This window comes from Microtus ochrogaster, chromosome X, assembly GCF_000317375.1.
Source record: "Microtus ochrogaster isolate Prairie Vole_2 chromosome X, MicOch1.0, whole genome shotgun sequence".
NCBI classification, from domain to species: domain Eukaryota; kingdom Metazoa; phylum Chordata; class Mammalia; order Rodentia; family Cricetidae; genus Microtus; species Microtus ochrogaster.
The window spans coordinates 22,894,345-22,909,176 of NC_022026.1; the positions used below are offsets into that span (position 1 = coordinate 22,894,345).

The following is a 14,832-nucleotide window of genomic DNA, read 5'->3' on the forward strand; positions in this document are numbered from 1 at the left end:
ACTAATAATATACACATATGCTCACTCACATACCCCCATTACATATATACTAATAATATACACATATGCTCACTCACATACCCCCACTACACATACACTAACAATAAAATGTAAATTAGAAAAGGAAAATTAATGTGATCAGATGCAAATGTAGAGTGATGAACAGTTAATTGGTGGTTACTATGTGAATTGATGCTCTGTGCCTAGTGATAAAAAAAATCAGTAAGTTTAATATGTAGTACCTGTCTTATGAAAACTTAAGCTTTGTGGAGAATAAAAATTCATAGACAGATGCATTGCAGCAGGGTAATTGCTTTATAGGGGGAAATTACATAGTACAACAAAAAAAATGAGTAGATCCAGTCCAGCTGGCCTTGGTGAGCTCCCAATAGATCAGTCCCTCTGTCTCAGTGGGTGGGTGCTCCCCTCACGGTCCTGACTTCTTGCTCATGTTCTCCCTCCGTCTGCTCCTCATTGGGACCTTGGGATCTTATTCCGGTGCTCCAATATGGGTCTCTGTCTCTATCTCCATCCATCGCCCGATGAAGGTTCTATGGTGATATGCAAGATATTCATCAGTGTGGTTATAGGATAGGGTAATTTAGGATCCTTATCCTCAGCTGCCCAAGGCACTAACTGGGGACATCCCCCTGGGCAATGAGGACTGATGAGAAGCCAAAGACAATGGCACTGGGGTTTGATCCTACTTCATGTTCTGGCTTTGTGGGGGCCTAGCCAGTTTGGATGCTCACCTTCCTAGACCTAGATGGAGGGGGGAGGACCTTGGACTTTCCACCTGACTGCTCTTAGGTCTGGAGAGGGAGGAGGAAAGGAGTGGGGGGAGGGGGAGTGGAGTGGGAGGAAGGGGAGGGAAATGGGAGGATGGGAGGAGGTGGAAATTTTTTTTCCAAGAAAAAATAAATTAAAAAAATGAGTAGATGACAATATGTGATAATTAAGACTGTGGGGAAGCTGGCTGTATAGCTCAGTGGTAGAACACTTGCCCAGAATGCATGATGCCCTGGGATTGAAGTAAAAGATTGTGAATTTTTCTCAGAAGGAAAGGAATGTAAAATATGCTTTTTAAATTGTAAAAATTACAGGATAAAAATGTACCTCAGGCAAGAAGTCAATCTTGGGGAGGGGTAGGATAGGTAGGAGGATATGTCCTGTTATGGAAGACCAGAAATCACACAATGTTCGACCTTTGTGGGAAACGTATTAAGTATATCAAAAAAGAAAAATTAATTTTGACTGAGTGTCACTTAGTATTGATAGCTATAACATTCTTATCTGCTGATCAGCAAAGAGGGTCCAATTAGCAGTATAAATTTATTCTGGATCCATTTTGTCTAATTTATTGTATTTAGATTGATTGTATTGTTGTCTATTGTATAATGGTCACTCTAGCATTTAATCCTTGTGTAACAATAGGTATAATCTATTGTTGAGCAACAGTTCAAATCCAACCTTAGAGCTCTTCTAAATCTAAGAATCTTGATCCATTAGGATAATGTATAATACTTTATTGATTTGTCAGAATATGATTTCAGAGAAGTTTCTTTATCATTGCTAAATGCTGTATAGGAAAATGTAACTTTTCTCTGAATTCTTGATACTGATGGAAGTTTTAGTTGTCAAAAATGTTCTTCTCTTCTTTCCTGCTCTCTTCCTCTCTTTTCCCCACCCCTTCTCTTTCTTCTGTTTTAGTTAATTAAACCTAGACCATATTAGAAGTGTTCTATCACTGAGCAATATTCTCAACTTCAGTGTGAGACAATTATTTTGCCATTTAACTAATTGTTGATGTCCTCTTTCTTAGGCTGTTGCTCAAGGGGATTTCAGGAAAGCATCTCTGTGCGCGTTACGTTGTAAAGATATGCTGATGAGGCTGCCTGAAATGGTGAGTGAATGTTCTGCCCTGATTCTCTGAGAGTTTGAAAATATGCTGTATCAAGTCCACAAAGAGTTATCACTGCTGCCTGGAACCTTTTGGAGACTCTGTTTGAGATCATTTCTACGGTTTTAGCTGATCTTTAAAACAATTTGCTTCCCTTGTTCTTTATGAGAAAGGGCATTCCAAAAGATGACACCAGTTCATAGATTTCTTTGCTTATCCTTTTATTGTCAAATCATTTTGATAACATTTTGTACTATATAATCAAAGAAGAAAAATGAGGGTTTATTTCCCTTCTGATGAGGTTGAATGCAGTTAATGGTGTCACTGTCCTAGTATTTTTCTCCACCAGGATTTGGAGCTATGAGAGATTCAATAGGATAAAGACTGCTTTCTTTACTGGAGCTCATCAAAATTTCCAAATATAGCCTTTTGCTTTTCTTCTTTTTTCTTTCTCGCCCTGCTTTCTCCCACTGAGCAGCTTTTCCTTCGTTGTTTATGCCTGCTTCAGGCTTTACTCTTTCAGAGGGATTAATGACAGAAATATAGTTGGATGTTAGGGAGAATGTGTTAAAGGTTATATAAATTGTACCTGTGAGATTGTTAATTTCCCTTAAATATTTTCTTTAATGTAGAACTGAATTTATATATTTGTACATTGCATATAATATACCAAGTACTCTGTTAAGTTTTAATATTTTATATTAACAAAAGTTACAAAAATAGTATAAATAACTCACATATCTTTTATCCTGAGAGTTCAGATTCAACTTTTCCAGCTATGCCCTATATAGAAAAAAGATTTAATCTATGATTATAGTCTCTAGGCTGCTCCTCTCTGGAATAATTCTTCATCTTGCTTTGACATTAATGACCTTGACAAATTTTAGTCTGTGACTTGATCTTGAATTTGGTGTCTTGTAATCAGAGAAGAGACACTATGTTCATGTTTTCCTATTGGGTTGCATACAGGATTCATTTATCATAGTGTTGCTTCTGCTAATTTTGATTAGCTATGTTGATAGCTCTGGTATTATTCTTTTGTGTGGGGAGACTTTTGGTGTCCTAGGTTTATTGTATTTCAAATATGAATTCTAAGATTCCCCTTTCTATTTCTTTGAAATGAAATGAAATTGGAGTCTATTCTGTGAATAGGAATGGAATCTTGATGTTGGGATTGCATTGAATCTGTATATCACCTTTGGTAGTATAGCCATTTTCACAATATCAAATTCTTCTGATTTATTAGCCTGGGGAATGTTTCCATTTTTGTTATCTTCTTCAATTTCTTTCTTTAGTGTTTTAAAGTTACTGTAGAGGTCTTTCAGTCCTCGTTGAAGTTTACTATAAGGTACCATTTTACTTTATTTTTGAGGCAATTGTAAGGCTATTTTCCTGATTTCTTTCTCAGCATATTAGATATTTTTGTATAGGAAGGCTACTGATTTTTGTATCTTGTCGCTTTGCTGAAAGTACTTATCAGTTATAGGATTTTTCTGGTGGTGTCTAGAGTCTCTTAGGTATAGAATCATCTCATCTGAAAATAAAAACAGTTTGACCTCTTCCTTTCTTATTTCTTTCTCTTTTATTTCTTTGTCCTGTCTTAATGCTCTAGTTAGTGCACCAAGCATTATATCAAGTAAGAGAAGATATAGTGGGCACCCGCCTATTCTTGCTATTAGTGGAAATGCTTTGAGTTTACCCTTAAAGGTTTCTAAAACCCTTAAAGTTTTTTTTTAATTTTTTAAAAAATTTAAATTGGACCTTGTGTTACAGGCCTATAATCCCAGCTATTTAGGGGACCGAGGCAGAAGGATTACAAGTTCAAGGCCAACTATGGAAACTTAGTGAGATACTGTCTCAAAATAAAAAGTAAAAGGGAATTGGGGATAAAGCTCAGCTGGAGAACACTCATCTAGCATACATTTTAATCAATAAACTGAAAGATAAAAGGATGTAGATGTCTTTCAATATTTGTTTACTATCCAGCAGCTTTTCTGAACTTTTGCTATTATTTTTGTGGTTTTTGAGATAATGTCTGTTTTAGCCCAGAGTTGCCTTGAACTTCTGGTTCTCCTATTTCTACCTCCTGGGATCTGGTATGTGTATTCAAGTCCAGTTATGTAGTATTGGGGATTGAACCCAGGGCTTTGTGTATGGTATGCAAGCACTCTAGTAAATGAGTGATATCTCTAGCCTTCTTGTTAATATTAATAATTGTATAGTCTCTTGGATTGTTTACATTTGCATGGGTTTTACTGTCCCTTTTGACCCTGTTGTCTTTCAGATTATAAACTACTAGAACAGAAAGTTGTTTTTTTTTTAGAATAGGTGTTACTTTTTTTTAAGTTTTATTTATTCATTAGATATACATTGTTCTTCAGGCCAGAAGGGGCACCAGATCTTACTACAGCTGGTTGTGAGCCACCATGTGGTTGCTGGGAACTGAACTCAGGACCTTTGGAATAGCAGGCAGTGCTCTTAACCACTGAGCTATCTCTCCAGCCCCCAGAAAGTTGTTTTTAATAGTCTTTGTAAAGTAAGTGTATATTGAGTTGTATGTCCAATGCCATGAAAGGAGCTAAGTAGTACTAGGGCAAGGAGAACTAACTTGTGCAGTGTTAGATGTGGTAAAGGGAAACAAAACAAGGAGAGGAGCAAATTAGAGTACCAGCATGATATGTAACAGAGTAGTTAGGACTTTGTCAGGATAAAGTTACTAATAAATGGCTATAAGTTCAGAATTGACTTTGTGTTTTATTTGGGAGTTCTATAGTGATAGAACTGTATTAGTACAGCTGTACTTTTAATTCTAAAGGTTAGTGCAATTATTTAGAGTGTGTAGTTTTTGGTGGGCTTACAGCTTAGCTAAAGGACCTGAAAATACAATGTAGGAAATCTACAATGAGAGGAAATGATAGGATAAAGGTTGGAGATGAGTTATTAAAACTAACAGTTCACTTAATATTAATTAATGAATTCAACCTATTCTTTTTCTTTGCCTGAGACATCCTTCCTGTATCTCATTGAAAGGGATTTGCAGCAGTGTCAAGAACCAGCTTCTACAAAAATACCCCTTGCCAGGATAGGGGTGTGAGGATTTAAATATAGATAGTAAAGAATACAAAGACACACTTAAAATTTTTTTAAAAAAATAGAAACATATAGGATAGTACCAGGAGGGAGTTCCAGTGATTACTGAAATCACCTGCATTTAATTTCCAATTGCTTAAAATGCCCCTGACCCCAAAAAGGTAGAAGTAAGACAAAAAGATGCATTAACAAGATATAAGGAAATGAACAGACCAATTGAAGGTCGTGGGCTGTGTCCCTAAAGGTTCTATTGCTAGAACAAAACAAGTCATGCCCACACACTAGACCAAAACATTCTGTAGACAAACCACTCCCTGGGTGGAATCCAAAGCTATATCCTTAAAGGAACTGGAACTTGGTTGGATCCTAAATTCCTGAAATACAAGATCTGGCTATTAGCTACACCTGCTGACAATAACCTTGAGAGAGAGAGAGAGAGAGAGAGAGAGAGAGAGAGAGAGAGAGAGAGAGAGAGAGAGAGAGAGAAGAACTGTCCGTTATAAATCTACGTGGGATTTCTAACACCTAGGTAGAAACACAATAACTTTGAAAGAATAGAGGTAAGTTCCAACTCTCTGACCTTTGGTCAACGTGCAAATAGGCTCAAAATTTTGGGCCTCCACACAGCAGAAAACAATGCTTTATTATTTAGAGGCAGAGAGAAAAATATCTAGAAAGTTGGATATATACAAATATATTTATATCTTAGAATTCTACAAAAAACAATCATTAAAATAGTTTAGGGTTAGAGAAAGCTCACTAAGAGTACAAGGCACGTTTCTTAAAGCTAGTCAATCAGCACTTGATTTTTTAAATATAATAATTCAATAAGGTGTAAAATGAATAATTTATTATTTCTTTAATATAATTGAAAAATATAAAAATTCATTGTCTGTTAATGTTTAAAAGATAATAAAATCACTGGACAGTGGTGCCGCATGCCTTTAATCTCAACACTCGGGAGGTAGTGACAGGCTGTGAGTTTGAGGTCAGGCTGGTCTACACAGTGAGTTCCAGGACAGCCAGGGCTGTTGCACAGAGAAACCCTGTCTTGAAAAACCAATAATAATAATAATAGTAAAGTCAAGAGAAAAATACACTAGAAATGTGAGACAGAAAAAATAATGATTGGCCTAGGGAGATGGTTCAGCAGGTAAAGTGCTTGCTGCATAGAAATGAGGACCTTGAGTTTGTATTCCCATTACCAACGTAAAGGCCTGGTTTGAGGGCACACATTTGTAATCCTGACATTTGGTGTTATGAGTTTGTTGACACAGGTGGATCCCTAGAGATAAGCAGATCTGAGACTACTCCCAGCTAGTCTAGCGAATTGGTGAACTCCAGGTTCAGTGCAATACCCTGTATCAAAATAGTAAAATGGAAAGTAAGTGATAAGGAGACCCAGTGTCAGGCTCTGGCCACCATGTGTGTGCCTGTGCATGAATACATATACCACAGCACATATATACACACATACAGATATGATAAGGCAAGAAAGGGAAGGGGAAACTTGCACGAGTTATTCATCTAATTAAAATAAAAGGCCTCATATTAAACACAAAGGTTGGTAGATAAGATAATTTTAATTAAATTGGGGCCTCCATCTATATAGTCTCATCTTAGCATTGCAAAGTAGTAGTATGAAGTCATCATTTCTGGGCCAGTGGCTGGAAATTCCTAGAGCTTTATTAATTCTTTTTCTGTGTGACCAGTATGTTGTAGACTTGCATATCTATTTTCTTTGTGTTGTTTTTGCTATAGTGTGTTTGCTGGCAAAGTATGATGTGTTCATAAATGCATGTAATCCTAGCTCCAAAGAGAATTGCTGGGGCTTGCTGGCTTTCAACCTAGTTGAAGAGATCTAGCCTCAAAAAGGAATGAATTAAGAGTGATAGTGGAGTACATCTCATGCCCTTGCTGTGTCTCTGTCCATGTGCACATGTGGGCCCGCCCTCATATACATGTGTATACACATACACATAGATACTCACAAGCAAATAAATATATCCTCTTAAAAAACAAACTATGAAAAAAAAAAGAAAAAAAAACAAAAAAACAAACTATGGGGTTAAGAATGTAGTTTAACTGGTAGAAGGATTGCCTAGCATGCAGAAAGTTGTGGGTTTCATCTTAGCATCACATAAACCAGACATGGTGCTGCATATCTATGGTCTCAACAGTAGAGAAGTGGGGGCAGGGAGATCAAAACTTTATGATCATCTCTGACTATCCAATGAACTTGAGACCCTTTGTTATATATATAAATTATGACCTAAAGAGGTAAAGCAAGCATTCTAACCAACTAAATAATCCTTTCTTTGTGTCATTATACTTCTTAACCAGAATGAATATGTTTTACCTTTCTGTCTACTGTCATTTGTACTCTGTTAAGTATTTATCTGATGTTTGTAGTATTTGAAATAATTCATTATCTTTTAAAAAATAGTGAATGTTTAAAGTTAGCATACAAGACAATGGGTTTTGTTATAGAATTTTTATATATGTCATTGTGGGATGTTTTATTTATTTTTAAATTAACATACAAAGGACAGGTTTTTCTTTTTTCTTTTATTTTTTTTAAAAAAAGAAAATAAACTATCTTTTTACATTTTACATACCAATCCCAGTTCCCACTTCCTCCCCTCTAGGCTGAGCAAGGTATCCATCAAAAGAGAATAGGTTCCCAAAAAGCCAGTACAAGCAGTAAGGATAAATCCTGGTGCCACTGCCAGTGGCCCTGCAGTCTGCCCCAGCCATACAACTGTTACCCACATACAGAGGATCTAGTTTGGTCCTATACTGGTTCCTTCCCTGTCTGGCCAGAGCTCCATTAGTTCAGGTAAATTGTTTCAGTGGGTGTCCCCATCATGGTCTTGACCTCTTTGCTCATATTCTCATTTCTCCCATTCTTCAACTGGACTTTGGGTGCTCTGTTGCGGGTTTCTGCCTCTGTTTCCATCAGTTGCTGGATGAAGGTTCTATGGTGACATTTAAGATATTCATCAATCTGACTATAGGACAAGGCCAATTCAGGCACCCTCTCCTCTATCGCTTAGGGTCTTATCTGGGGTCATCCTTATAGGGGAATTTCTCTAGTGCCAAGTTTCTTGTTAGTCCCATAATGGTTCTCTCAATCAAAATATCTCTTTCCTTGCTGTCATCTCTGTCCTTCTTTCATCTTGACTATCCCATTCCCTCAAGTTCTCCCCCCCTCCCCTTCTCCCCTCTTTGTAATGATTGTTCTGTCAAGAGACAAGTCACTCCCTCCCCCATCCACTGAGACAGGCTGATCTTCAGCTTCCAGCCTGAGCTCTCTCTTTTTTTCATCTTCCTCTCAGAGAAGCAGCTTCTGCCTCTCTCCTCACTTCTCCCCTTCCCCCGCTTCTGTCTCTCTTCTCTCTCCTCTCTCTTCTCCTCTCTCTTCTCCTCTCTCTTCTCCTCTCTCTCTCTCTCTCTCTCTCTCTCTCTCTCTCTCTCTCTCTCTTCTTTTCTCCCCTTCTCTCTTCCCCTCCATAATCCCATGAATAAATATCCACCTCACTCTGCATGGTGTGCCTATTCATGTCTCTGTCTCTTGCCTGCCCACCACGTGTCTCCCTGCCTGGGACCAACCATTGCTTGGGGACCAACAGCCGTCTCTGCCTGGCACTGGCTGCTCTCAGGGCCCACTGCCTGCCATCACATGGCCTGCTACCACCGCTTGGGGACCTACAGCATTTCTGCTGCCTGTTGCCACTGGGGATCCTGCAGCATTTTTAATTTTTCCATTACACTCTTCCTCCCCTTCCTTCTTCCCCCATCCCCATGCTCCCATTTTTTTCAGGCGATCTTGTCTATTTTTCCTTTCCAGGTGGACCTAGGTATGTTTTTCTTAGGGTTCACCTTGTTACTTAGCTTCTCTAGGATCATGGACTATGGGCTCATCATTCTTTGCTTTACAGCTAGTATCCTCTTATGAGTGAGTATATACCATATATGTCTATCTGGGTATGGGTTATTGCACTCAAATATTTTTTTCTAATTCCATCTATTTGCATACAAATTTCAAGATGTCATATTTTTTAACCCCTGAGTAATACTCCATTGTATAAATGTACCACATTTTCTTTATCCATTCTTTGGATGAGGGACATCTAGGTTGTTTTCAGGTTCTGACTATTAAAAATAATGCTACTATGAATACAGTTGAGCTAATGTCCTTCTGGTATGAGTGTGCATCCTTTCAGTATATGCCCAAGAGTGGTATTGCTGGGACTTGAGGTAGATTGATTCCCATTTTTCTGAACAACTGCCATACTCCACATCCTCTCCAGCATAAGCTATCATTGGTGTTTTTGATCTTAACCATTCTGATAGGTGTAGGATGGTATCTCAGAGTCAGTTTACTTTGCATGTCCCTGATGGCTAAGGATATTGAGCAATTCCTTAAGTGTCTTTCAGCCATTTGAAATTCTTCTGTTGAGAATTCTCTGTTTAGATCTGTACCCCATTTTTTTGATTGGGTTATTTGGTAATTTGATGTCTAGTTTCTTGAGTTCTTTATATATATATTGGGTACTTTGGTGACTTATTTAACCAGGAAACATAGGCTCTTAAGGTCTTAATTTCTATGTTTCATCTACTATTTTTCCATAAGTGAGAATTTCCATAGATCATTAACCCTAACCTCTACACTAAAAAGTGTTGGCCTTTGTCCCATAACTACCTTAGTTTGTGTTAAAATTGTCAGTAATCCTTATTAAATTAAAATGTAGGCTATATTCCACCTTTGAGTTTGGGAATAGTTCTGCAACACCACTGCATCCAGTTTATGGAGAACACAGGCCCCAGCCCAGGACCTTGTGCATGATAGGTGAGCTACATTCCTCAGTCCAACCTGGCTTAACCTTGTACAATCTTTAGCATAGATGTGCCCCCCCCGAAATCTCAGTTCATACATTTTAACATCCCATGTAAGGCTAAAAGAACCTTTATTACTTGCTTTTTCTCTTCCTTCCTTCCCTGTATTTTTCCAGTGCTATGAATCAAAGGTTTAGAGCATGGAAACATATTTTTTAAACAGATATTTTTATGAATCTTCTTATTTCACATCACATTAGAAATGCTTTATTATGAAGATAGGAATTTCTGTCCATTTTTTTCAGTGATGTGTACTTAAGTTATAGAATAATGCCTATTATGCTTAGTAAATAAATGTTATTGAATATATAAATGAATGAGTCAATGAAGCAGTGTTGGTAATTTTTGGTCATTGCATTAAAAATGCTACAAATGCCTTCAAAGCATTTTAGCCTTTCATGTTTTGTTGTTATGGTTAGTATTTTGTTATTTTCCCCTCTAAGAAGTAGCCTTCAGTGTAAATAGATTTGTAAGAATGATGAGGGCAGAAACAGAAAATACTGAAGAAATTGGGTAAAGGCTTAGTATATATAATTGTTCATCAGAATTTTGTTTGATATTTTCCTCTGAACCAGTTCTGTTGTAGGCCTCTGTGCAGTAAGTTGGTGAGAACAGTGTTACAGCTACATAATTGGGATGGCCTTGTGTGAACCTATGGGAACTGGAGCATGTAATGAGTTAAACTGTTTTTGCTGCAGTGTTAAGAATACATTTAAATACCAATGGACTCTTTTCAAACACATATTAGCAAGATTAACAAGACTATTTATTTTAGATTCAGATATACAGTAGATCTGGTATGCTCAGTCATGCATATTGAATTTCTACTTTTTGAAACTTTTTAAAAAAGAAAGCCAAGGCTTTATACATTACTCATGAATAACTTGCCTCAGATCTTACATTCTTAATTTGGGCTCTGCTTCTGTAGTATTGCTCTGGTAAAACTTACAAAGAATTCCTTTTTTTATGGGTAGACTCTAGGTAGGTGATTTCTTTAAATACTCATGGGGTATTTAGATAAATTACTAGAATTATAAAACAGCTTTACAGGTTATCTCCCAATATTTTGAGAGTTCAAAATTCAATAAAACGTCCTATTGCTATATCCCTACTGATATATTGATTGAATTAATGAATTGGTTGAATGCTCATAGCATTATTTCCCTATGGCTTAATTCATATGCTTGCTCCTGCTTTTGTCTCAATGGTAATTTATGTAAACGAAATTTAATGGAGACATTAAACTATTTTCAAAGAAGCCTTATAGCTGCATAGTTTTGTATATTTTTCAAAATTTAGAATTTTTGAGAATTTCATTTTGTGTTTGAGTATATTTTCTATTTTAACACCTTTGCCGGATCTAACAACCCCAAGCAATATTTTTGTTTATCATTTTGCTAGGCAAGTAATCAGAGTTATTTTTAAAAATATTTTAATTAATTTTTTGAGAAAAACTTGCAATATATTTTCATCATATTTAATCTCCCAACCCTTTTCAGACCTACACCTACCTCCCTATCCACCCAATTTTGTCTTTAAAACTTTTTAAAATGTGTTTTTATGTGAGTCAGACACAGTGAGTAGTACATGTCTTTAATCCCAGCACTTAGGAGTCAGAGGCAGGTGGATCTCTCTGAGTTCGAGGCCTGGTCTACATAACTGAGTTCCATGACAGCCAGAGCTACATTGTAAGAACCTGTCTCAGAAATATTATTATGTGTATGGGTGTTTTGCTCGCATCTGGACACCACATGTGTGCCTGATGCCCACAGAAGCCAGAAAAGGGTGTTGGAGCCTCTAGGACTAGAGTTACAGAGGTTGTTAGCTACCATGTAGGTGCTGAAAATCAAATCTGGGTCCTTTGGAAGAGCAGTCAATATTTTTAACCACTGAGCCATCTTTCTAGCCCTGTATCTTCCTTTAAAAAAATCCCATCAAACTGAGCAGCGGTGAAGAACACCTTTAATCCCAGCACTCAGGAGGGAGAGACAGATGGCTCTCTGTGAGTTTGAGGACAGCTTGGTCTACAGAGTGAGTTTCAGAACAGCCAGAGCTACACAGAGAAACCTTGTCTTGAAAAATAATGCCATCAAGTCCAATTTGTGTTGCCCAAGTACTTTTGGGTATGGGGTCCTCGAGCCTGGTAAAGCTATCAGGGGTCACATCCTTAAAGAAAATGTACTCTATCAGCAGCTGTGGTTACCAGTAGCTCCGTACTAGTGTTAGGACTTCATGATCATCCCATCCTCTACTCCAGTCTTGGAATTTTGTCTGTTTTGAAGTTGTACAGGTCTTGTGTATTTTGTTATAATTACTGTGAGTTCACCAGGCACGAGAACACAGCTGTTGTGACTACCCTGTTATAGTCATTCATTGCCTCTTTTTTTCCTACCCTTCTTTTTCATAAAAGCCCCTGAGCCTCTCGGGAAGATGTGCAACATAGATATCCCATTTGGAACCGAGTACTCCAAAGTTTGCTTCTTATTCTCTGCATGTTGATCAGTTGTGGATCTCTGTGTTAATCAGTATCACTACAAGAATACACTCTAATGAAGGTTGAGAAATGTACTAATCTATAGGCATACAGTAAGTCATTAGGAGTCAGTTTAATACCATGTCCATTTAGCAATGTAATAGTAGCAGTTCTCCCCCCAGTGGTCATCATAGAACCTACATTCAATAACTGATGGAAGCAGATACAGAGATCCACAGCCAAGCACTGAGTTGAGCACCTGGTGTCCAGGAGGAGAGGGAGGAATGATAATATGGGCAATGGGGTGAAGACCATGATGGGGAAACCCACAGAAACAGCTGACCCAAGTAAGTGGGAACTCTCTGACTCTAGACTGACAGCTGGGGAACCTGCATGGAACCAGACTAGGTCCTCTAAATGTGGGTGATAGTTGTGTGACTTGGGCAGTCTGTGGGGCCAACTAGCAGTGGAACCAGTATTTATCCCTAGTGCATGAACTGGCTTTTTGGAGCCCATTCCTTATGGAGGGATGCCTTGCTCAGCCTTGCTACAGTGGGGAGGGCTTTGGTCCTGCCTCAGGTGATGTGACAGACTTTGTTGACTCTGTATGGGAGGCCTCACCCTCTCTGTGGAGTGAATGAGGGAAGGTGAGGGGAGAATGTGGGGGAGGGTGGGAGGGTGAGAGGGAGAGGGAACTGGGATTGATATGTAAAATCAGATTGTTTTAAAAATAAAAATAAAAAGATACTGATAAGAGTGCCAGACATGAATTTATTATTGTGGAGTTGGCCTTAGATCCAATCAAAAGGTGATTGGTTATGCCCATAACAGCTGATCCACTATTGCACCAATTGACATATTTTGCAGGACAGTTGTTACTGTAGTTTGCAGGGTTCACAGTCAGGTAAGATTGATGATGACATTTTCCCCTAATAGTATTCATATCCTTCCAGTATTATGAGAGCTAGCCTTTTAATCTTCCAGGTCAGTACCAGCTTATTTCTCCATGTACTTTGATTCGAGTATGTGCTGTCTTTAGCAATAGGATCTAGGGCCTTACCATCAAGTTCTGGAGGGTAACCAAGAGTAACGGCAATAGCCCATAATATTTGGTGGTCTATGGTATCCGTTTGGCCAACAAGTCCAAAAGAAGGGTTTTTTAATTTGTAGCCTATGGTGTCTATTAGGGGCATTGTCTCACCATTAAAGGGTATTTAAACTTTTAAATTTGTGTGTGTGTGTGTGTGTGTGTGTGTGTGTGTGTGTGTGTATAAATGGAATCTTCTATAGTAGTTGGTTTCCATATGACTTTTTCAAAAGGCCACTAGAATGAGTTATTCCCTCCTCTATCCTGTCCTTCCCTCCCCAACCCCATTTAACCCTTCCTATTCTCTTATTCCCCCTTCCCCTTCATGTAACTGCAATCTACCTCTCTTCCTTTCAAAGCCCTCCCCAACTCTATGGCCTGTTACTAGTTCTTTGACCTCTATAGGTATTCGAAATGAAATGCATATCTAAATATTCAAAGTTGGCATTCATGTGTGAGAGGAAACATACAATGTTTTTCTCCCTTGGTCTGGGTTACCTCACCCAAGATGATTGTTTCCAGCTCCAGCCATTTAACTGCAAATTATATAATTTTATTTTTCTTAACAATTGAGTCATATTCCATTGTGTAAATGTGTAACATTTTTTGTTATCCACATCACATTTTCATTTTCATAGATATCAAGGCTGTTTTCCCTTTCCTGGCTATTATGAATTAAAGCAATGCACATATATGAGCAAGTATCTCTATAGTAGGATATAGAGTCGTTTAGGTTTATGTCCAAGAGTAGTATAGCTGGATGATATGATAGATCAATTTCTAGCATTTTGAACAACTATGACACTGATTTTTACAGCAGCTGCAACCTGTTTGGACACCCACCATTCTTGTAATCTTTTTCCTCATATCCACACCAGCATTTATTTATTTTTTTTAAAATCTTAGCCATTTTGACTGGGATGAGATGAAATCTGAAAGTAGTTTTGATTTGCATTTCTCTGCTATTTCTAAGCCATTTACCATTTCATCTTTTGAGAATTTTCTGTTAGTTCTTTGACCCAATTTTTCATTGGATCTTAAAATTTTTTCTTTTTAATTCTTTATATATTTTAGACACTAACACTCTTGGATGTGTGATTGGTAAATGAAGACTACCTCTTAATTCAAATATTCAAATGATGACATCCCTTGCTATACAGAAGAGTTTTGGTTTCATGAGGTTTCGTTTGTCAGTTGTTGGTCTCAGTACCTGTGCTATCAGGGTCTTGTTGAGAAAGTCCTTTTCTGTGTGTATAAACTGAAACATTTCCTACTTTCTCTTCTATCAGGTTTAGGATATTAGATCTTGTATTGAAGTATTTGATCCATTTTAGAATTGAGTTTTATTCAGTTTAAGAGATAAGGATCTACTTTCTTTTTTTT

General features: G+C 37.7%; 1 protein-coding gene across 1 annotated transcript in view; it reads left to right on the forward strand.

The window, feature by feature from the left end:
* The window catches only part of Tex11 (testis expressed 11), a 278,018-nt gene that overhangs the window by 36,290 nt on the left and 226,896 nt on the right, over positions 1 to 14,832 (forward strand). Inside the window, exon 7 of the mRNA XM_005358598.2 lies at positions 1,823 to 1,903. Within this exon, the coding sequence (XP_005358655.1) occupies positions 1,823 to 1,903 (81 nt within the window). The remainder of the gene's footprint in view (positions 1 to 1,822; positions 1,904 to 14,832) is intronic.